Source organism: Coregonus lavaretus (assembly GCF_964263955.1).
Source record: "Coregonus lavaretus genome assembly, chromosome: 22".
Lineage (NCBI taxonomy): Eukaryota > Metazoa > Chordata > Actinopteri > Salmoniformes > Salmonidae > Coregonus > Coregonus lavaretus.
This window is the reverse complement of record NC_140009.1, coordinates 8,251,671-8,275,081: the sequence shown is the minus strand read 5'-3', so window position 1 is coordinate 8,275,081 and position 23,411 is coordinate 8,251,671. Positions and strand designations below refer to the sequence as shown.

General features: G+C 48.0%; 1 protein-coding gene across 1 annotated transcript in view; it reads right to left on the bottom strand.

Annotated features, from left to right (window-relative positions):
* LOC311150054 (laminin subunit beta-2-like) overlaps nt 1-23,411 on the bottom strand; it is a gene marked incomplete at its 5' end in the record, with an annotated part of 70,425 nt that overhangs the window by 16,811 nt on the left and 30,203 nt on the right. The window contains 13 exon segments of the mRNA XM_084187299.1: nt 11-138; nt 317-475; nt 1,819-1,954; nt 2,102-2,181; nt 2,924-3,036; nt 3,262-3,441; nt 7,947-8,135; nt 8,399-8,519; nt 8,746-8,945; nt 16,769-16,790; nt 16,792-16,833; nt 17,094-17,282; nt 17,410-17,483. Of these exon segments, the coding sequence (XP_084043425.1) occupies nt 11-138; nt 317-475; nt 1,819-1,954; nt 2,102-2,181; nt 2,924-3,036; nt 3,262-3,441; nt 7,947-8,135; nt 8,399-8,519; nt 8,746-8,945; nt 16,769-16,790; nt 16,792-16,833; nt 17,094-17,282; nt 17,410-17,483 (1,633 nt within the window).

Below are 23,411 nucleotides of genomic sequence, written 5' to 3'. Positions count from 1 at the left end.
AGTCCCTCACCTGGACCCTGCAGGCAGGGACACAGTGAGCATGTCGTCTGCAGGGATGGTGTTTCCACATGGACTGCTGGTGGGGATGGGCCCTGGCCGAACAATCGTCACACGGACCTCCTCCCAGTCCTGCGGCATCTAACACAACACACACAGCACAATAACAGTCATATACAGACTGTACTGTACACACTCAGAGAACAGAGGGTGTGTGTGTGTGTGTTTGTGTGTGTGTGTGTATGCATGGGTAAATCAAATCAAATTGTATGTGTTTGTGTGTGTGTGCATACGTGTGGGTGAGTAACTAGGCACTAACTTGTGGCTCATAGCGGATGAGGAGGTCGTACTCCATGGAGTAGGGGATGTTGTTGATGGAGAACTCCAGGCTGCTGCCCTCTGGGACCTTGGCAAACCCAGCGCCAGTCCAGGTGGTAGGGCGCCCAGGCTGGTGCTCCCTCTCCGCCACACTGCAGACCTGGACACACACACACAAAAACATTAGCATTTTAGTCATTTAGCAGACGCTCTTATCCAAAACGACTTACAGTTAGTGCATTTATCTTAAGGTGGCTAGGTGAGACAACAACACATTTTTAATAATAATATTTTTTAATAATAATAACAAATCACAGTCATAGTAAGTCTTTTTTTTATATACAGTACCAGTCAAAGGTTTGGACACATCTACTCATTCAAGGGTTTTTCTTTATTTTTACTATTTCCTACATTGTAGAATAATAGTGAAGACATCAAAACTATAAAATAACACATATGGAATCATGTAGTAACCAAAAAACTGTTAAACAAATCTAAATATATTTTATAGTAGTCATATGTGCAGACGCAAAAACCATAAAACGCTATGATGAAACTGGCTCTCATGAGGACCTTCACAGGAATGGAAGACCCAGAGTTACCTCTGCTGCAGAGGATAAGTTCATTAGAGTTGCCAGCCTCAGAAATTACAAATAAATGCTTCACAGAGTTCAAGTAACAGACACATCTCAACATCAACTGTTCAGAAGAGACTATGTGAGTCAGGCCTTCATGGTCGAATTGCTGCAAAGAAACCACTATTAAAGGACACCAATAATAAGAAGAGACTTGCTTGGGCCAAGAAACATGAGCAATGGACATTAGACCGGTGGAAATGTGTCCTTTGGTCTTTATTCTTCAAAAGGACAATGACCAAACACACCTCCAGGCTGTGTAAGGGCTATTTTACCAAGAAGGAGTGTGATGGAGTGCTGCATCAGATGACCTGGCCTCCACAATTCCCCGACCTCAACCCAATTGAGATGGTTTGGGATGAGTCGGACCGCAGAGTGAAGGAATAGCAGCCAACAAGTGCTCAGTATATGTGGGAACTCCTTCAAGACTGTTGGAAAAGCATTCCAGGTGAAGCTGGTTGAGAGAAGGCCAAGAGTGTGCAAAGATGTCATCATGGCAAAGGGTCGCTATTTGAAGAATCTCAAATATAACATATATTTTGATTTGTTTAACACTTTTTTTGGTTACTACATGATTCCATATGTGTTATTTCATATTTTTGATGTCTTCACTATTATTCTACAATGTAGACAATAGTAAAAATAAAGAAAAAACCCTTGAATGAGTAGGTGTGTCCAAACTTTTGACTGGTGCTGTGTATATAAAGCAGCTATCAGCAAAGTCAGTGTTAGTGTGAGTGTTAGTGCAAGAAAGGCAAGGATGTTCATTTCTTTCTTTTTTCACACCAAGTCAAACATAGACAGTAAAAACAATGTAAACAAGGGTCCAGCCCAGTCTGTTCTGTCTGTAGGGAGCAGCAGTAGTTACCGGTCCCAGCAGGGCCAGCTCAGCCTCGTAGGTGTAGTGGTCCAGAGCCATGAAAAAGTACCCAGACTCCACCTGGGTACATTGACGGCCCGTCATATGACTGCGACAGCGACACTGCCCGTTCTCCATTGAACAGCTGGGGAAGACAGATAATAAGTCTATTCAGTAATCCTGTAGTTGTTCAACGTGAATCAAAATTCATAGGTGGAGATATACATTAAGAGTCCATTTTGTTTTTTTATTTATTGTATGTGATGCAGAAACAGATCATTATGTCACTCACTGGTTATCTGTGGCCCCGCCCACATCACAGTCACAGTCTCTGCATCCATTGAGGTCGTGACTCAGTGCCCAGTGTTCTGGCTGTGGGCGGGAGGGAGACAGACAGACAGACAGACAGCTGTTAGCCCTAGACAGACTGCATTCCCACCTACCAACTGCATCAGCCAGGGTTCCTGGACCATACATGTCAGTTGATGGGTTTGAATGTGAGTCATAGGTAACTACTCAGATATCACAACCAGGTGTTCCTAGCTCCAAAATGGCATCCTGTAAATACATGCTGTCTATCAAAATGACATACTGTAAATACATCCTGTCTATAAAAATGGCATACTGTATATACATCCTGTCTATAAAAATGACTTACTGTAAATACATCCTGTCTATCAAAATGGCATACTGTATAAGTGCAGGCTGGTAGAGCTTAAGTTATGTGTGCAAAATAGTGGTTGTCTGTTCTTGACTCTAAAATATGCCTTTATGCAGCTTCTGAGAATTCAGGATCCACTCTGTCAGGACCAATGACTGCTGGCCATTTTTGGCCTGCTGTAACCCACACCAATCGGAGAGGCCTGACATCCCTGGGCTAAATTTAGACATTCCTGGGTACTGTTACTGGCATGGCAAGGAAGTTAGGTAAGTGACAGGGGGATGCGAATCACTCAGCAACACCTATGAATTCAGGAGGGTGTATGTGTGAATGAAAGAGAGAGAAAGAGAGAAAGAGAGAGAGAGTCTAAGAATGGGAGATGTAGAGAAGCGAGAGTGCGAGTGTATCTGTGTGTGTTAAGGTTAGAAGAGGGAGGCTCTCCTGGACCCTTACCAGACACTGGCCACAGCTGCGTCCGGTGACCTGGCGCTTGCAGAAGCAGTCCCCGCTCACAGGATCACACTGTGGTCTCTCTGACACCGTACCCCTGGGGTCACACTGGCAGGCTGAGGGGGGAGAGCAGGAGTTATGGGGGCACTGGGGGACATAAATATCTACAAAAATATGATACATAGGTTTATTCAAAGCACTGACAAAACCAAACCTTTTGAACAAAAGATTGCTCCAAAATCTCTAATATACAAGACCACATAAAATGAGGGTAATTTGTACAACAATAAGTACAATTTGTTAGACTGAATCATGCTATGCTCCTACTCCTCTGCACTCACGTTGGCAGCCACGGGGATTCTCTGCTCTCAGGCTGAAGAAGCCAGACTTGCATTTGTCACAGCGAGGTCCCTCCACGTGGTCCTTACAGTGGCACTGCCCAGCGACCATGCCCAGGGACGGCATGTCAAGCCCGTCACAGATGCCCTCGTTCAGGGAACCATGAGGATCACAGTCACAGGCTGGCAGAAGAAGACAACAGACATCCTGTTAACGCCAAACTTAAAGCTGGAATCTGTAGCGTTTGCGATATTACAACAACAAAGACGTTACTTCAAACGACCGACACTGTTTTTTTTCCCCCTCTGACATCATTGCACATCATTGCACGCTTGATAGAACAGCAGAGTGCGTTCTACGATTTTTTTTTGCTGGATGCTCCTCTCCTCCTTTTATAAACAAAACAGAAACAATAACAAATGCGCCGGGGGCGTTTCACTTGCAGATCTCAGCTTTAATAACCATCACGGACACACGCATACACTAGTACGCACTACCTAGAAAACATGTAAACACAAATCCTCCTGGAAATAAAGTGATAGCAGGGTTTCAAAGGAGAAAATAACCTTCATATGTACATATCATCACTCATATACAGTCTGATCATGTAAGAAATACACACACAGTTCCTATGTCCCAGCCCTGAGAGGCGATCAGTCTCTGATGTGTTTTATTCCAGACCCCCTCTACTCACCAGTACAGACTCCTGGGTCTCTGATGTGTTTTATTCCAGACCCCCTCTACTCACCAGTACAGACTCCTGGGTCTCTGATGTGTTTTATTCCAGACCCCCTCTACTCACCAGTAAAGACTGCTGGGTCTCTGATGTGTTTTATTCCAGACCCCCTCTACTCACCAGTAAAGATTCCTGGGTCTCTGATGTGTTTTATTCCAGACCCCCTCTACTCACCAGTACAGACTCCTGGGTCTCTGATGTGTTTTATTCCAGACCCCCTCTACTCACCAGTACAGACTCCTGGGTCTCTGATGTGTTTTATTCCAGACCCCTCTACTCACCAGTATAGACTCCTGGATCTCTGATGTGTTTTATTCCAGACCCCCTCTACTCACCAGTACAGACTCCTGGGTCTCTGATGTGTTTTATTCCAGACCCCCTCTACTCACCAGTAAAGACTGCTGGGTCTCTGATGTGTTTTATTCCAGACCCCCTCTACTCACCAGTAAAGACTCCTGGGTCTCTGATGCGTTTTATTCCAGACCCCCTCTACTCACCAGTACAGACTCCTGGGTCTCTGATGTGTTTTATTCCAGACCCCCTCTACTCACCAGTACAGACTCCTGGGTCTCTGATGTGTTTTATTCCAGACCCCTCTACTCACCAGTATAGACTCCTGGATCTCTGATGTGTTTTATTCCAGACCCCCTCTACTCACCAGTACAGACTCCTGGATCTCTGATGTGTTTTATTCCAGACCCCCTCTACTCACCAGTACAGACTCCTGGATCTCTGATGTGTTTTATTCCAGACCCCCTCTACTCACCAGTAAAGACTCCTGGGTCTCTGATGTGTTTTATTCCAGACCCCCTCTACTCACCAGTACAGACTCCTGGGTCTCTGATGTGTTTTATTCCAGACCCCCTCTACTCACCAGTACAGACTCCTGGGTCTCTGATGTGTTTTATTCCAGACCCCCTCTACTCACCCATAAAGACTGCTGGGTCTCTGATGTGTTTTATTCCAGACCCCCTCTACTCACCAGTACAGACTCCTGGATCTCGGATGTGTTTTATTCCAGACCCCCTCTACTCACCAGTAAAGACTCTTGGGTCTCTGATGTGTTTTATTCCAGACCCCCTCTACTCACCAGTACAGACTCCTGGGTCTCTGATGTGTTTTATTCCAGACCCCTCTACTCACCAGTATAGACTCCTGGATCTCTGATGTGTTTTATTCCAGACACCCTCTACTCACCAGTACAGACTCCTGGATCTCTGATGTGTTTTATTCCAGACCCCCTCTACTCACCAGTACAGACTCCTGGATCTCTGATGTGTTTTATTCCAGACCCCCTCTACTCACCAGTAAAGACTCCTGGGTCTCTGATGTGTTTTATTCCAGACCCCCTCTACTCACCAGTACAGACTCCTGGGTCTCTGATGTGTTTTATTCCAGACCCCCTCTACTCACCAGTACAGACTCCTGGATCTCTGATGTGTTTTATTCCAGACCCCCTCTACTCACCAGTACAGACTCCTGGATCTCTGATGTGTTTTATTCTAGACCCCCTCTACTCACCAGTACAGACTCCTGGGTCTCTGATGTGTTTTATTCCAGACCCCCTCTACTCACCAGTACAGACTCCTGGATCTCTGATGTGTTTTATTCCAGACCCCCTCTACTCACCAGTACAGACTCCTGGATCTCTGATGTGTTTTATTCCAGACCCCCTCTCCTCACCAGTACAGACTCCTGGGTCTCTGATGTGTTTTATTCCAGACCCCCTCTCCTCACCAGTACAGACTCCTGGGTCTCTGATGTGTTTTATTCCAGACCCCCTCTACTCACCAGTACAGACTCCTGGATCTCTGATGTGTTTTATTCTAGACCCCCTCTACTCACCAGTACAGACTCCTGGGTCTCTGATGTGTTTTATTCCAGACCCCCTCTACTCACCAGTACAGACTCCTGGATCTCTGATGTGTTTTATTCCAGACCCCCTCTACTCACCAGTACAGACTCCTGGATCTCTGATGTGTTTTATTCCAGACCCCCTCTCCTCACCAGTACAGACTCCTGGGTCTCTGATGTGTTTTATTCCAGACCCCCTCTCCTCACCAGTACAGACTCCTGGGTCTCTGATGTGTTTTATTCCAGACCCCCTCTACTCACCAGTACATACTCCTGGGTCTCTGATGTGTTTTATTCCAGACCCCCTCTACTCACCAGTACAGACTCCTGGGTCTCTGATGTGTTTTATTCCAGACCCCCTCTACTCACCAGTACAGACTCCTGGGTCTCTGATGTGTTTTATTCCAGACCCCCTCTACTCACCAGTACAGACTCCTGGTTCTCTGATGTGTTTTATTCCAGACCCCCTCTCCTCACCAGTACAGACTCCTGGGTCTCTGATGTGTTTTATTCCAGACCCCCTCTACTCACCAGTACAGACTCCTGGGTCTCTGATGTGTTTTATTCCAGACCCCCTCTACTCACCAGTACAGACTCCTGGATCTCTGATGTGTTTTATTCCAGACCCCCTCTACTCACCAGTACAGACTCCTGGGTCTCTGATGTGTTTTATTCCAGACCCCCTCTCCTCACCAGTACAGACTCCTGGGTCTCTGATGTGTTTTATTCCAGACCCCCTCTACTCACCAGTACAGACTCCTGGGTCTCTGGTGTGTTTTATTCCAGACCCCCTCTACTCACCAGTACAGACTCCTGGGTCTCTGATGTGTTTTATTCCAGACCCCCTCTACTCACCAGTACAGACTCCTGGGTCTCTGATGTGTTTTATTCCAGACCCCCTCTACTCACCAGTACAGACTCCTGAGTCTCTGATGTGTTTTATTCCAGACCCCCTCTACTCACCAGTACAGACTCCTGGATCTCTGATGTGTTTTATTCCAGACCCCCTCTACTCACCAGTACAGACTCCTGGATCTCTGATGTGTTTTATTCCAGACCCCCTCTACTCACCAGTACAGACTCCTGGATCTCTGATGTGTTTTATTCCAGACCCCCTCTTCTCACCAGTACAGACTCCTGGGTCTCTGATGTGTTTTATTCCAGACCCCCTCTACTCACCAGTACAGACTCCTGGGTCTCTGATGTGTTTTATTCCAGACCCCCTCTACTCACCAGTATAGACTCCTGGGTCTCTGATGTGTTTTATTCCAGACCCCCTCTACTCACCAGTAAAGACTCCTGGGTCTCTGATGTGTTTTATTCCAGACCCCCTCTACTCACCAGTATAGACTCCTGGGTCTCTGATGTGTTTTATTCCAGACCCCCTCTACTCACCAGTACAGACTCCTGGGTCTCTGATGTGTTTTATTCCAGACCCCCTCTACTCACCAGTACAGACTCCTGGGTCTCTGATGTGTTTTATTCCAGACCCCCTCTACTCACCAGTACAGACTCCTGGGTCTCTGATGTGTTTTATTCCAGACCCCCTCTACTCACCAGTATAGACTCCTGGGTCTCTGATGTGTTTTATTCCAGACCCCCTCTACTCACCAGTACAGACTCCTGGATCTCTGATGTGTTTTATTCCAGACCCCCTCTACTCACCAGTACAGACTCCTGGGTCTCTGATGTGTTTTATTCCAGACCCCCTCTACTCACCAGTACAGACTCCTGGGTCTCTGATGTGTTTTATTCCAGACCCCCTCTACTCACCAGTACAGACTCCTGGGTCTCTGATGTGTTTTATTCCAGACCCCCTCTACTCACCAGTACAGACTCCTGGGTCTCTGATGTGTTTTATTCCAGACCCCCTCTACTCACCAGTATAGACTCCTGGGTCTCTGATGTGTTTTATTCCAGACCCCCTCTACTCACCAGTACAGACTCCTGGATCTCTGATGTGTTTTATTCCAGACCCCCTCTACTCACCAGTACAGACTCCTGGGTCTCTGATGTGTTTTATTCCAGACCCCCTCTACTCACCAGTACAGACTCCTGGATCTCTGATGTGTTTTATTCCAGACCCCCTCTACTCACCAGTACAGACTCCTGGATCTCTGATGTCCCTGCTGGGGTCCTGATAGTAGAATGGTTTACACATCTCACAGGTGCGTCCCATGGTGTTGTGGAGACAGTCGTCACAGACGCCACCGTTGGCATTGCCCGTGGACAGGTACACCGCCATGTCAAAGTGACACTGGTTGGAGTGGCCGTTACAGTTGCATTCTGGGAGAGTCAAAAGGACAGATATTAAAACATGAAATTAAGATTTGATTACAACCTCATTTTTGGGGTTTTTTACTGCTGCTGTGTGATGCATAACTGATGAGTTGGAGATGAATAAGAAATGTAATGTTTCTTGTTATGGTAATCAAGATTGGAGTCTCATTCCTTTGGTTATGACTTTTGACTGGTGTGCTCATAATAATAATCAGTGGTGTTGCAGATAAGAGATGTTTCTTCTTATGGTGTGCTCCACCACCACTCACTCTTGCAGGCGTTGGTGTTGCGTCCCTCAGCCGGTCTCCAGGGCATGTCGTTATGGAAGTCGTCACACAGCTCACAGTTCAGACCCTTGGTGTTGTGCTTACACACACACCTCCCATGGACCTGAGAGACAGAGATGCTGAATTAGTCCCCAGAGAATCCTAAACACACCCTCCCATGGACCTGAGAGACAGAGAGGCTGAATTAGTCCCCAGAGAATCCTAAACACACCCTCCCATTCTAACTCCCTCTGCATAGTTGCCTCTGTTTTCAGACAACAGCAAACTTTATAAGGTAGTTCTTCCTCCTTACAGCTAGGGGGCAGTGCTGTGTTCCTTCACTTACTCACCATGCCCTCCTCATCCTTGATCCCATCAATAGGGGCACACTCGGAGGCGTGGCCGTAGCAGAAGCAGTTGCCGCGGACAACCAGCTCATACATGGCATAGTAGTACTTCTCCTTGATCTCAGCGCGGGAGTCCAGCAGGTTGTCACCCAGGGTGTGCAGCTTGGTGAAGTTCACACGCAGGTTAGTGATCTTCAGCTGGTCTGCACGATGCAAGCAGAGGAGAAGAAGAGAGGAAGGGGGAAGGTGAGACAGACAGATTAGGAGATAGACAACAAGCTATATGAACATCCTAATTCCTATACTTCAAAGCCAAAGGAAAGGCTCCAGCTACACCATGTCACGCTCGTTGTAAGCAACGGACCAAGGCGGAGCGTGATATGCGTACATTCTTTATTTTCTAGTACACACGAACAAAACAACAAACCAAACGATACGTGAAGTCCAAGGTTAAACACCAAACAAACCTTACACGGAACAAGATCCCACAAATGACAAGTGCACAACAGGCTGCCTAAGTATGGTTCCCAATCAGAGACAACAAGACACAGCTGCCTCCGATTGGGAACCACCCCGGCCAACACAGAAACACAAGATCTAGAAAAGAACACATAGAAAACAAAACATAGACACTACACATAGAAACTAACACCCTGGCTCAACATATAAGAGTCCCCAGAGCCAGGGCGTGACAGTACCCCCCCCCAAAGGCGCGGACTGCGACCGCGCCAACTAAACCCAACAGGGGAGGGGCCGGGTGGGCATTCCGCCTCGGAGGCGGATCCGGCTCCGGGCGTGACCACCACTCTCTAACTACCCCCCCGTAGCGCCCCTGGTCTGGTCTGGCCCCGCTGGCTGGAGCTGGACTGGACATCGGTGGAGCGGATTGCTTAGGCTGCGGTGTGGAGCAGCTGACCGGTACCTGACCAGGCACTGGTGAAACAGGCACGGGCTGTGCCGGACTACAGGCTTGGTGCGGGGAGCAGGAACAGGCCGGACCAGGCTGGCGACGCGCACCACAGGCTTGGTGCGGGGAGCAGGGACGGGCCGGACCGGGCTGGCGACGCGCACCACTGGCTTGGTGCGGGGAACAGGAACGGGCCGGACCGGGCTGGCGACGCGCACCACTGGCTTGGTGCAGGGAGCAGGAACGGGCCGGACCGGGCTGACGACGCGCACCACTGGCTTGGTGCGGGGAGCAGGAACGGGCCGGAACGGGCTGACGACACGCACCACTAGCTTGGTGCGGGGAGCAGGAACAGGCCGGACCGGGCTGACGACGCGCACCACAGGCTTGGTGCGGGGAGCAGGAACAGGCCGGACCGGGCTGGCGACGCGCACCACAGGCTTGGTGCGAGGGGCAGGAACAGGCCGGACCGGGCTGGCGACGCGCATCACTGGCTTGGTGCGGGGAGCAGGAACAGGCCGGACCGGGCTAACGACGCGCACCACTGGCTTGGTGCGGGGAGCAGGAACAGGCCGGGCCGGGCTGGCGACACGCACCACAGGCTTGGTGCGGGGAGCAGGAACAGGCCGGACCGGGCTGTGGAGACGGACTGGAGGTCTGGAGCGAAGAGCTGACACAACCCGTCCTGGCTGAATGTCTATTTTTACACACTCTGTGTGAGGCATCAGCACAGGACGTACAGGGCTGTGCACTCGTACTGGCACTACAGCACGTGGCACTGGCGCAGGATATCCGGGACCGAGGAGGGGTACTGGAGGCCACGATCGTTGAGCCGGCACACTCCGTCCTGGCTGCATGCCCACCTTCGCACGACACGTGCGTGGTGCTAGCACAGGACGTACAGGACTGTGCCGGACCACTCGCGGCACAGTACGCAGCTCCGCAAACCTCGGAACCTGCCCAGTCTCACGCTGCCTAGCCTGAGTACGGGGAGTTGGCTCTGCTCTACCTCTAGGCTCCGCCAACCTCCCTTCCAGCCCCCCAAACCCGGTGGCCTCCTCTCCTAATCCGCCGATACGCCCTGTAGCTGCCTCCAGCAGCCCCGTCGTCCAAGCCGTGTGCCCCCCCCAAAAAAATTATTGGGGTTGCCTCTTGCGTGTCCGACGTCGGCACGGTTGGCGCCGCTGCTCCTCTCTATGGCGCGCCTCCACAGTCTCTTCCCACAGACGGCGATCCATTCCGGCCTGGATTTCCTCCCAAGTCCAGGACCCCTTCCCGTCCAAAATCTCCTCCCAAGTCCAGGCTGTCTGCTCCTGGACACGCTGCTTGGTCCTTATTTGGTGGGATCTTCTGTCATGATCGTCGTAATAAGTGGACCAAGGCGCAGCGTGATATGCGTACATTCTTTATTTTCTAGTACACACGAACAAAACAACAAACCAAACGATACGTGAAGTCCAAGGTTAAACACCAAACAAACCTTACACGGAACAAGATCCCACAAATGACAAGTGCACAACAGGCTGCCTAAGTATGGTTCCCAATCAGAGACAACAAGACACAGCTGCCTCCGATTGGGAACCACCCCGGCCAACACAGAAACACACGATCTAGAAAAGAACACATAGAAAACAAAACATAGACACTACACATAGAAACTAACACCCTGGCTCAACATATAAGAGTCCCCAGAGCCAGGGCGTGACACACCATCAATTACACCATGAAATATGACGGCCCTGAGAGTCAGTTTCCGACTGTTACAGACAGTGCATGGTTATCGATTTTTTTTTAAATAATGTTTTATTGTCACATACAGTACACTGGATAGGTACAGTGAAATGTGTTGTGTTACAGGGTTAGCCATAGTAGTACGGCGCCCCTGGAGCAAATTAGAGTTAAGTGCTTTGCTCAAGGGTACATCGACAGATTTTTCACGTTGTTCACCTTGCCTCTCTCTCCTTCTCTCTCCACTTCAACTTAGTGTTTAAACACAAACTAGATGGTCATTTCCCATGAATAAAAATGTGTGGGACTATATTAAGTCAAAGTTAAATTGAGTAAAATAATTGGTCTGATTACTTTGATAGACTACACTATCAACCTTCTTACTTACACATATTTCGTCACAAATAACTGCACTCAGACTAGCCTACTACACTTTTATACACTCTCCTACTAGAATACCACAGTAAACTGTAATAACAGAGTATTCTAAGCATGAGACAATGAGTAAACATTGTGACTTTTGATGCTAATCAGCTACCTTGACCACTTTTCTCAACAAAAACTTAAAGGGTATGGCACTTTGGTCTACTTCTCTGATATTCAAATCTGAAATCAGAACAGAAATAGCTACTACCAATTATTCCCCCACCCACCACAGACATACACACCAGCCACACCTTCAACCATACATTCATTCCTTTATCATACCAATCAGTCCAACTGAACCTTGTTTTATCCCTTTAGCCCTCCAGCCATTAGGTCTTCCATGCCTGTATCCTTCATTTATTTCTCTATCCTATTTATTTATCTACCCATTCATAACTTTCTTTTAACAGCTTTATCCTTTGGTATTGGTATTTTATTAGGATTTGATAAATAAATTAATGTACAGTATCTTGCAAAAGTATTCATCCCCCTTGGAGTTTTTCCTATTTTGTTGCATAACAACCTGTCATTTAAATGGATTTTTATTTGGATTTAATGTCATGGACATACACAAAATAGTCCAAATTGGTGAAGTGAAATGAAAAAAATAACTTGTTTCAAAAAATTCAAAAAAATAAATAACAGAAAAGTGGTGCGTGCATATGTATTCACCCCCTTTGCTATGAAGCCCCTAAATAAGATCTGGTGCAACCAATTACCTTCAGAAGTAACATAATTAGTAAAATAAAGTCCACCTGTGTGCAATCTAAGTGTCACATGATCTGTCACATGATCCCAGTATATATACACCTGTTCTGAAAGGCCCCAGAGTCTGCAACACCACTAAGCAAGGGGCACCACCAAGCAAGCGGCACCATGAAGACCAAGGAGCTCTCCAAACAGGTCAGGGACAAAGTTGTGGAGAAGTACAGATAAATAAATATCTGAAACTTTGAACATCCCACGGAGCACCATTAAATCCATTATTAAACAATTGAAAGAATATGGCACTACAACAAACCTGCCAAGAGAGGGCCGCCCACCAAAACTCACGGACCAGGCAAGGAGGGTATTAATCAGAGAGGCAACAAAGAGACCAAAGATAACCCTGAAGGAGCTGCAAAGCTCCACAGCAGAGATTGGAGTATCTGTCCATAGGACCACTTTAAGCCGTACACTCCACAGAGCTGGGCTTTACGGAAGAGTGGCCAGAAAAACCCATTGCTTAAATAAAAAAATAAGCAAACACGTTTGCTGTTCGCCAAAAGCCATGTGGGAGACTCCCCAAACATATGGAAGGTACTCTGGTCAGATGAGACTAAAATTGAGCTTTCTGGCCATCAAGGAAAACTGGCGCAAACCCAACACCCTCTCATCACCCCGAGAACACTGTATGGTTGAAGTAAGCTGTAAACGCTTGGGATAAAATAATGTTTATTTATTTATTTTAAACTTCACCAATGTTTACTCATTGTCTCATGCTTAGAATGTGCACCTCCATTGTTATAATTTGAAAGTTCTGAAAAGTTCCATGGCAGTTAAGTGGGAAGTTAGCTAAATTAGTTTATGTGGTTACTAAAACAGCTGTACCTCTTGATTGGTAGTAGATATTTCTGTTCTTATTTCCAGATTTTAATCAGCACAGAAGTAGACCAAGATGTCACACCCTCTAAGTTTTTGTCTAAAGTGCTGGGAAAGTGGTCAAAACGGCAGTTGTTTGAAAAACTTAAGGCGAAAAGTTGTTGATGCGGTTAATTAAACAGCTGTATCGTTAGATACAAGATATTTCTGGTCAGATTCCAGATTAGAATAGCAGAGAAGTAAACGAAGATGTCATACCCTTTACATTTTTGTCTAACTTGTTCGGAAAGTGGTCAAAATAACTGATTTGTGTGAAAGTTGCATTGTTGCATTTGCAGTGAATGGAAGTTGGAAGGGATGATGTCACAATGGGGAGCTTTAGAATGTTGAAATAAGTCACATTAAAGTGAATGAAGATGGACAAAAATACAAAGAAATCTATAGTTTAAAAAGTATAAATAATATCAGAAAGTTGTATGCAAGCACACTATTCCAGACCAGTCTACACATTTTAAAGTTTGAATGGCATGTCTAGCTTAAACGGTGTAAGAGGAGTGGCGTGCAGAAGAAGAAGTATGACTATTTAAAGTCAGGGCTTTTGATTTGCAAGTCCCACCTAACAAATGGAGAATTATTCACACCTCTAAGCTAAAAAGCTGTGTTTTGGGGCGGCTACCCTTCACTGTACTCTTACGAAACACTTATTAGCATTCTTTGTGTGGTTACTTCCATTACCTCCCTCTATTTGACTCACATACAGTTCATGAGTAACTGTTTCATTAACTAAAGTTAAAGAAGAACAGCGAGAGAGAGAGAGATTAGTGTAGAGTTACTCTGTTACATTCAACTACACTGAAAATGAGTCAGAGCGGAGAGGGGCAAGCTCAAATCCAGTGCTCCTGGCCTATCTGAGCGTATCCTTTCTCACACACAGAAGAGGCCTGTTCTCTGGACCTTGACAGGCAAAACACCACTCCCTTAAATCAGTTCCACTGTTCCACAGGACTTTGGGGAATATCAGGCTTTTGCCAGGACCACAATAAGCCATGTCCAACTCTTATGAGTATCAGTGAGGCCACTGCTAATGTCATTTAATTGTTATTATTGACATACTAATGTACCTTCTGCCCATAGCTCCCCCAACTTCCCGAATAGGATTACCTCTATCCTCTTTAAGTTATCTTGCTGTGGAGGATATCTCCATGGGAAAGTGCTCAAACTAAACCATACTAAACCATAGGCATTCTGTAACTGTATACCCATCCTGACAGGCAGGCTTCATATCGCCCTCCTCTAAGACATCCTCCCTCCGTGTTGATATTCTGTGGCACGCTAGCAGATTCCACCGTCTCCATTACAGCAGGAACACATCAGGTTTCAACACTTTAAAATCACTGAACACCCTCAAAATGTGTGTCTCCCTCTCTCTGTCAAACTGGAGCTAAAGCCTATATCGCCTGAGCGTTACCATAAGATGTACCAGAAGGGAGAGCTAATGAGTGACAAACACAAGTTCCCTTAAACAAGTGGAGATGATTAATGATCTTGGCAGTGTGCTAGCTACTCATTCAGAGTGTGTCTGTCAGGACAACATGGAAACATATCCAGTTAAAGGGTCAGGGTCAACCTGTACCTTGGTTTTGTTAAGACTCTTAAGAACCCTCCCCCTGTCACTACTTAGGAAAGGCTGCTCTTTTTCCTGGGAAAACAGTGAAGAGTTACTGTTTCCTTAACTAAAGTTAAAACGAACAGAGAGAGAGAGAGAGAGAGAGAGAGAGAGAGAGAGAGAGAGAGAGAGAGAGAGAGAGAGAGAGAGAGAGAGAGAGAGAGAGAGAGAAGAGAGAGAGAGAGAGAGAGAGAGAGAGAGAGAGAGAGAGAGAGAGAGAGAGAGAGAGAGAGAGAGAGAGAGAAGTGTACAGTTACTCTGTTACAATTCAACTACTTAGGAAAGGTTGCTCTTGTTCCTGGGAAAACCGTGAAGCCATGCCAGTCAAAACATAAGGGACAGCTTGTGTGGGGTAGAGAGAGCAGCTGGTTTTTACATCCCGCCACTTCCCCATAGTAGGACAAGGCGTCAGACCCCAGAGCAGAGAGCAGAGCAGCCTGTCACGGGACATTATTTTAAGGGGTTGTATGAGCATGGCTGATTGACGTCAGTATATGGCAGGGTGGCAGTTGCTGTATCATGTAGGCCAGGGCTCTCCAACCATGTTCCTGGAGAGGTACCCTCCTGTAGGTTCACACTAACCCTGTTCCTGGAGAGCTACCCTCCTGTAGGTTAACACTAACCCTATTCCTGGAGAGCTACCCTCCTGTAGGTTCACTCCAACCATGTTCCTGGAGAGCTACCCTCCTGTAGGTTCACACTAACCCTGTTCCTGGAGAGTAACCCTCCTGTAGGTTCACACTAACCCTGTTCCTGGAGAGCTACCCTCCTGTAGGTTCACACCAGGGCTCTCCAACCCTGTTCCTGTAGAGTTACCCTCCTGTAGGTTCACACCAACCCTGTTCCTGGAGAGTTACCCTCCTGTAGGTTAACACCAACCCCTGTTCCTGGAGAGCTACCCTCCTGTAGGTTCACACCAGGGTTCTCCAACCATGTTTCTGGAGAGCTACCCTCCTGTAGGTTTTCACTCCAACCCTGTTCCTGGAGAGTACCCTCCTGTAGGTTCACACCAACCCTGTTCCTGGAGAGCTACCCTCCTGTAGGTTCACACCAGGGTTCTCCAACCATGTTTCTGGAGAGCTACCCTCCTGTAGGTTTTCACTCCAACCCTGTTCCTGGAGAGCTACCCTCCCGTAGGTTCACACCAGGGCTCTCCAACCCTGTTCCTGGAGCGCTACCCTCCTGTAGGTTTTCACTCCAACCCTGTTCCTGGAGAGCTACCCTCCCGTAGGTTCACACCAGGGCTCTCCAACCCTGTTCCTGGAGAGCTACCCTCCTGTAGGTTTTCACTCCAACCCTGTTCCTGGAGAGCTACCCTCCCGTAGGTTCACACCAGGGCTCTCCAACCCTGTTCCTGGAGAGCTACCCTCCTGTAGGTTTTCACTCCAACCCTGTTCCTGGAGAGGTACCCTCCTGTAGGTTCACACCAACCCTGTTCCTGGAGAGCTACCCTCCTGTAGGTTTACACCAGGGCTCTCCAACCCTGTTCCTGGAGAGCTACACTCCTGTAGGTTTTCAGTCCAACCCCAGTTGTAACTAACCTGATTCAGCTTATCAACCAGCTAATTATTAGAATCAGGTGCGGTAGGGTTGGAGTGAAAACCTACAGGAAGGTAGCTCCATGAACAGCGTTGGACAGCCCTGATGTCGGCTGTGTGAGTTTGGCTAAACATGGGGTAAGTGGTTGGCAGTTGTGGTGACTGCTGATGTTCTCTTACTCTGAATGTTGGGGCTGTATGGGGTCCTCAATGCGGATGGCAGGGTCCAGAACTCTGTAGATCGCCTGGAGGAAGAGGAGGAACAGGACAGGTGGTTGAATGACATCTACATTTATGGATATATGAATATATGCTGTAAGTCCTGTAAGGCTCAGTTGGTAGAGAATGGCGCTTGCAAGGCCAGGATTGTGGGTTCGATTCCCGGGGCCACCCATATGCATGACTATAAGACGCTTTGAATAAAAGCATCTGCTAAATGACATATAATATATTTATATTATTATAAAATAGTAATAGTGATTTATCTCTAGCCAATCAGACTCACCTCTCCCTCTGTGGATGGCTCGATGTCAGAGTAGCGGGACTCACAGGTGACATCATCCACCTTGCGCAGGGGACCTTTGGATATCCCGGGGAAGACCGAGGCACAGTCGTAGGCAAAGTAGCGGTACACCTGCCAGTTACGTCCAAAATCTGCCGATCGCTCAATCACCATGGCTGCTGGGCGAAACGTCTGTGTGACAGTAGAGGGATGGGGTGAGATGTATGTAGACACGTTTGAAGACACAGGGCATTTCAATATGATGCATACATTTAACACACTGCCTAAGGGTTACTAATTGCTCTGTGACATGTCTAACCTTAAAGGTCATGATAAGATGAGTGAAATGGAATTCTGCCTCAAGGTCCAGCTGAATGAAGACATTGGGCTTTCCTGAATACAAATGAGAGAGAGAGAGAGAGAGAGAGAGAGAGAGAGACAGAGAGAGAGAGAGAGAGAGAGAGAGAGAGAGAGAGAGAGAGAGAGAGAGAGAGAGACGAGAGAGGTTATTTCAAGCTTTATGCTGTTGCTATTCAATACATTGAAGTACATTTATGCACTCATTCAACCTGTCATTCATCCTGTCAATCTGTCTGTTCCAGGAAATGTAGACCCATGTTTTCACCACAGTGATAACTCAACTACCAGTCTTGAGGGAACCCCCTGTCTGTCTCTTGGCTTGAGTAATGGCATCTGAACAGGAAAAAGCATTCACGTCTCCTATGGTCTACCACATGGGGTAAGCCACACACTTCCTGAGCACCATCCATCCTGGAGAACCACTTGAGTTGGGCTGCTATTCACAATGCATTGGGAGAGAAGGAGTCTTGAGTTCCAGTACTGGAGGGGGTTCTGCCTTATGCCAAGAGGGTATTCCCCTTCTAGCAGCTGGAACATTTACCTGCTACAGCACAGTAAATAACATAATAACCAGAGCAAAAAGTCCCCTTGCAAATTTCTAACAGCTAATTTGTCGACATGCCACAACGTAGCTCAAAGGAAATCCTCTGAGAACACCCTAAACACATACAGCTAAGTGCTTCGAGGAGCTTCTTTCTGATATTCAAATGCAGTCTGAAGTGAGTACAAACAGCAGTAAGACAACGATCAAATCCATAACTCGACGCATTAAAAAATGAGCAAGGTAATGAGAGAAGTACAGCTTCATGGGTGGCAGCTCAACATTTAACATCACTAGCTAGCTACCCCTCAGGCAGGCAGGCAGGCTGTGGTGTGGTGTGGTGTAGTGTGGTGGTTGTAGTGTAGTGGTGTAGTCTAGTAGTGTAGTGGTGTAGTGTGGTGGTGTAGTGTAGTGTAGTGGTGTAGTGTAGTGGTGTAGTCTAGTAGTGTAGTGGTGTAGTGTGGTGGTGTAGTGTAGTGGTGTAGTCTAGTAGTGTAGTGGTGTAGTGTGGTGGTGTAGTGTAGTGGTGTGGTGTGGTGTAGTGTAGTGTGGTGTAGTGGTGTAGTGTAGTGTGGTGGTGTAGTGTAGCGCGATGTGGTGTGGTGGTGTAGTGTGGTGGTGTAGTGTAGTGTAGTGGTGTAGTGTAGTGTAGTGGTGTAGTGTAGTGTGGTGGTGTAGTGTAGTGGTGTAGTGTGGTGGTGTGGTGTAGTGTGGTGGTGTAGTGTAGTGGTGTAGTGTGGTGGTGTATTGTAGTGGTGTAGTAGTGTAGTGTAGTGTAGTGTAGCGGTGTAGTGTGGTGGTGTAGTGTAGCGGTGTAGTGTGGTGGTGTAGTGTGGTGTGGTGTAGTGGTGTAGTGTAGTGTAGTGTGGTGGTGTAGTGTAGGGTAGTGTGGTGTAGTGTGGTGTAGTGTAGTGTGATGTGGTGTAGTGTAGTGTAGTGTAGTGTAGTGTAGTGTAGTGTAGTTGTAGTGTGGTGTGTAGTGTAGTGTAGTGTGGTGTAGTGTGGTGTAGTGTAGTGTGGTGTGGTGTAGTGTGGTGTGGTGTGGTGTGGTGTAGTGTGGTGTGGTGTGGTGTGGTGTAGTGTGGTGTAGTGTAGTGTAGTGTAGTGTGGTGTAGTGTGGTGTGGTGTAGTGTGGTGTGGTGTAGTGTGGTGTAGTGTGGTGTAGTGTGGTGTGGTGTGGTGTAGTGTGGTGTGGTGTAGTGTAGTGTGGTGTAGTGTGGTGTGGTGTGGTGTAGTGTAGTGTGGTGTGGTGTAGTGTGGTGTAGTGTAGTGTGGTGTAGTGTGGTGTGGTGTAGTGTGGTGTAGTGTAGTGTGGTGTAGTGTGGTGTAGAGTGGTGTAGTGTGGTGTAGTGTGGTGTAGTGTGGTGTAGTGTGGTGTAGTGTAGTGTGGTGTAGTGTGGTGTAGTGTAGTGTGGTGTAGTGTGGTGTAGTGTGGTGTAGTGTAGTGTGGTGTGGTGGTGTGGTGTAGTGTAGTGTGGTGTGGTGTAGTGTGGTGTAGTGTGGTGTGGTGTAGTGTAGTGTAGTGTGGTGTAGTGTGGTGTAGTGTAGTGTAGTGTGGTGTAGTGTAGTGTGGTGTAGTGTGGTGTGTGTAGTGTGGTGTGGTGTGGTGTAGTGTGGTGTAGTGTGGTGTGGTGTGGTGTGGTTGTAGTGTGGTGTAGTGTGGTTGTAGTGTGGTGTAGTGTGGTGTGGTGTAGTGTAGTGTAGTGTGGTGTAGTGTGTAGTGTAGTGTAGTGTAGTGTAGTGTGGTGTGGTGTAGTGTGGTGTAGTGTAGTGTGGTGTAGTGTGGTTTAGTGTGGTGTAGTGTGGTGTAGTGTGGTGTAGTGTGGTGTGGTGTAGTGTAGTGTGGTGTAGTGTGGTGTAGAGTGGTGTAGTGTGGTGTAGTGTGGTGTAGTGTGGTGTGGTGTGGTGTAGTGTCGGTGTGTGTGGGGTGTTGTGTAGTGGTTGGTGTGGTGTGGTGTGGTGTAGTGTGGTGTGGTGTAGTGTTAGTGTGGTGTGGTGTGGTGTGGTGTGGTTGTAGTGTGGTGTAGTGTGGTGTTGGTGTGGGTGTAGTGTGGTGTGGTGTGGTGTAGTGTCGTGTAGTGTGGTGTGGTGTAGGGTGGTGTGGTGTGTGTGGTGTAGTGTAGTGTGGTGGTAGTGTGGTGTGGTGTAGTGTGGTGTAGTGTGGGTTGGTAGTGTGATGTGGTGTAGTGTGGTGTGGTGTGGTGTAGTGTCGTGTAGTGTGGTGTGGTGTAGTGTGGTGTAGTGTAGTGTGGTGTGGTGTAGTGTGGTGTGGTGTGGTGTAGTGTGGTGTAGTGTGGTGTGGTGTAGTGTGGTGTAGTGTAGTGTGGTGTGGTGTAGTGTAGTGTAGTGTAGTGTGGTGTAGTGTGGTGTGGTGTGTGTGGGTGTAGTGTGGTGTAGTGTGATGTGGTGTAGTGTGGTGTGGTGTGGTGTGGTGTAGTGTAGTGTAGTGTGGTGTGGTGTAGTGTGGTGTGGTGTAGTGTGGTGTGGTGTAGTGTGGGTGTAGTGTGGTGTAGGTGTAGTGTGGTGTAGTGTGATGTGGTTGTAGTGTGGTGTGGTGTAGTGTGTGTAGTGTGGTGTGGTGTAGTGTAGTGTAGTGTAGTGTAGTGTGGTGTAGGTGTGTGGTGTAGGTGTTGTGTGTGGTGTGTGTGTGTAGTGTGGGGTGGTTGTAGTGTATGTGGTGTAGTGTAGTGTGTGTGGTGTAGGTGTGGTGTAGTGTGTGTGGTGTAGTGTAGTGTAGTGTAGTGTAGGTGTGGTGTTGTGTGGTGTTGTGTGGTGTAGTGTAGTGTGGTGTAGTGTGTGTGGTGTGGTGTGGTGTGGTGGGTGTGAGTGTAGTGTAGTGTGGTGTGGTGTGGTGTGGTGTGGTGTAGTGTGGTGTAGTGTGGTTGGTGGGTGTAGTGTTGGTGTGGTGTAGTGTGGTGTAGTGTGTGTAGTGTGGTGTGGTGCGTGCAGTGCAGTGTAGTGTAGTGTGGTGTGGTGTAGTGTAGTGTGGTGTAGTGTGATGTGGTGTAGTGTGGTGTGGTGTGGTGAGTGTCGTGTGGTGTAGTGTAGTGTAGTGTGGTGTGGTGTGGTGTGGTGTAGTGTGTGTTGTAGTGTGGTGTAGTGTGGTGGTAGTGTGGTGTAGTGTAGTGTGGTGTGGTGTGGTGTAGTGTAGTGTGGTGTGGTGTAGTGTGGTGTAGTGTGGTGTGGTGTAGTGTAGTGTAGTGTGTGTAGTGTGGTGTAGTGTAGTGTAGTGTGGTGTAGTGTAGTGTGGTGTAGTGTGGTGTGGTGTAGTGTGGTGTGGTGTGGTGTAGTGTGGTGTAGTGTGGTGTGGTGTAGTGTGGTGTAGTGTGGTGTAGTGTGGTAGTGTAGTGTGGTGTGGTGTAGTGGTAGAGTGTAGTGTAGTGGTGGTGTGGTGTAGTGTAGTGTGGAGTGTGGTGTAGTGTGGTGTGGTGTAGTGTGGTGTAGTGTGGTGTAGTGTGTGTAGTGTGGGTGTAGTGTGGTGTAGTGTGGTGTAGTGTGGTGTGGTGTGTGTAGTGTGTGAGTGTAGTGTGTTGTGTGGTGTAGAGTGGTGTAGTGTGGTGTAGTGTGGTGTAGTGTGGTGTGGTGTGGTGTGGTGTGGTGTAGTGTCGTGTAGTGTGGTGTAGTGTAGTGTGGTGTGGTGTAGTGTGGTGTAGTGTGGTGGTGTAGTGTAGTGTGGTGTGGTGTAGTGTGGTGTAGTGTGGTGTAGTGTGGTGTGGTGTGGTGTAGTGTGGTGTGGTGTAGTGTGGTGTGGTGTGGTGTAGTGTCGTGTAGTGTGGTGTAGTGTAGTGTGGTGTGGTGTAGTGTGGTGTGTGTAGTGTGGTGTAGTGTAGTGTGGTGTAGTGTGGTGTGGTGTAGTGTGGTGTAGTGTGGTGTAGTGTGATGTGGTGTAGTGTGGTGTGGTGTGGTGTAGTGTCGTGTAGTGTGGTGTGGTGTAGTGTGGTGTAGTGTAGTGGTGTGGTGTAGTGTGGTGTGGTGTGGTGTGGTGTAGTGTGGTGTAGTGTGGTGTGGTGTAGTGTGGTGTAGTGTAGTGTGGTGTAGTGTAGTGTAGTGTAGTGTGGTGTAGTGTGGTGTGGTGTAGTGTGGTGTAGTGTGGTGTAGTGTGATGTGGTGTAGTGTGGTGTGGTGTGGTGTAGTGTCGTGTAGTGTGGTGTGGTGTAGTGTGGTGTAGTGTAGTGTGGTGTGGTGTAGTGTGGTGTAGTGTGGTGTGGTGTAGTGTGGTGTAGTGTGATGTGGTGTAGTGTGGTGTGGTGTAGTGTCGTGTAGTGTGGTGTGGTGTAGTGTAGTGTAGTGTAGTGTAGTGTGGTGTAGTGTGGTGTGGTGTAGTGTGGTGTAGTGTGATGTGGTGTAGTGTGGTGTGGTGTGGTGTAGTGTCGTGTGGTGTAGTGTAGTGTGGTGTGGTGTGGTGTGGTGTAGTGTGGTGTAGTGTGGTGTGGTGTAGTGTAGTGTAGTGTAGTGTGGTGTGGTGTGGTGTAGTGTAGTGTAGTGTGGTGTAGTGTAGTGTGGTGTAGTGTGGTGTAGTGTGGTGTAGTGTGGTGTAGTGTGGTGTAGTGTAGTGTAGTGTAGTGTGGTGTGGTGCGGTGCAGTGTAGTGTGGTGTGGTGTGGTGTAGTGTGGTGTGGTGTAGTGTGGTGTGGTGTAGTGTGGTGTAGTGTAGTGTGGTGTGGTGTGGTGCGGTGCGGTGCAGTGCAGTGTAGTGTAGTGTGGTGTGGTGTGGTGTGGTGTGGTGTAGTGTGGTGTAGTGTGGTGTGGTGTAGTGTGGTGTGGTGTAGTGTGGTGTAGTGTGGTGTGGTGTAGTGTAGTGTGGTGTAGTGTGGTGTAGTGTAGTGTAGTGTGGTGTGGTGTGGTGTAATGTGGTGTAGTGTAGTGTAGTGTGGTGTAGTGTGGTGTGGTGTGGTGTAGTGTGGTGTGGTGTAGTGCAGTGCGGTGCGGTGTGGTGTGGTGTAGTGTGGTGTGGTGTAGTGTGGTGTAGTGTAGTGTAGTGTAGTGTGGTGTAGTGTGGTGTAGTGTAGTGTAGTGTTATGTGGTGTGGTGTAGTGTGGTGTAGTGTAGTGTGGTGTGGTGTAGTGTAGTGTAGTGTAGTGTGGTGTAGTGTGGTGGTGTATTGTAGTGGTGTAGTGTAGTGGTGTAGTGTAGTGGTGTAGTGTAGTGGTGTAGTGTAGTGTAGTGTAGTGGTGTAGTGTGGTGGTGTAGTGTAGCGGTGTAGTGTGGTGGTGTAGTGTGGTGGTGTAGTGTAGTGGTGTAGTGTAGTGGTGTAGTGTAGGGTAGTGTGGTGTAGGGTAGTGTAGGGTAGTGTGGTGTAGTGTGGTGTAGTGTGGTGTGGTGTAGTGTAGTGTAGTGTAGTGTGGTGTAGTGTAGTGTGGTGTAGTGTTGTGTGGTGTAGTGTAGTGTGGTTTAGTGTAGTGTAGTGTAGGGTAGTGTAGT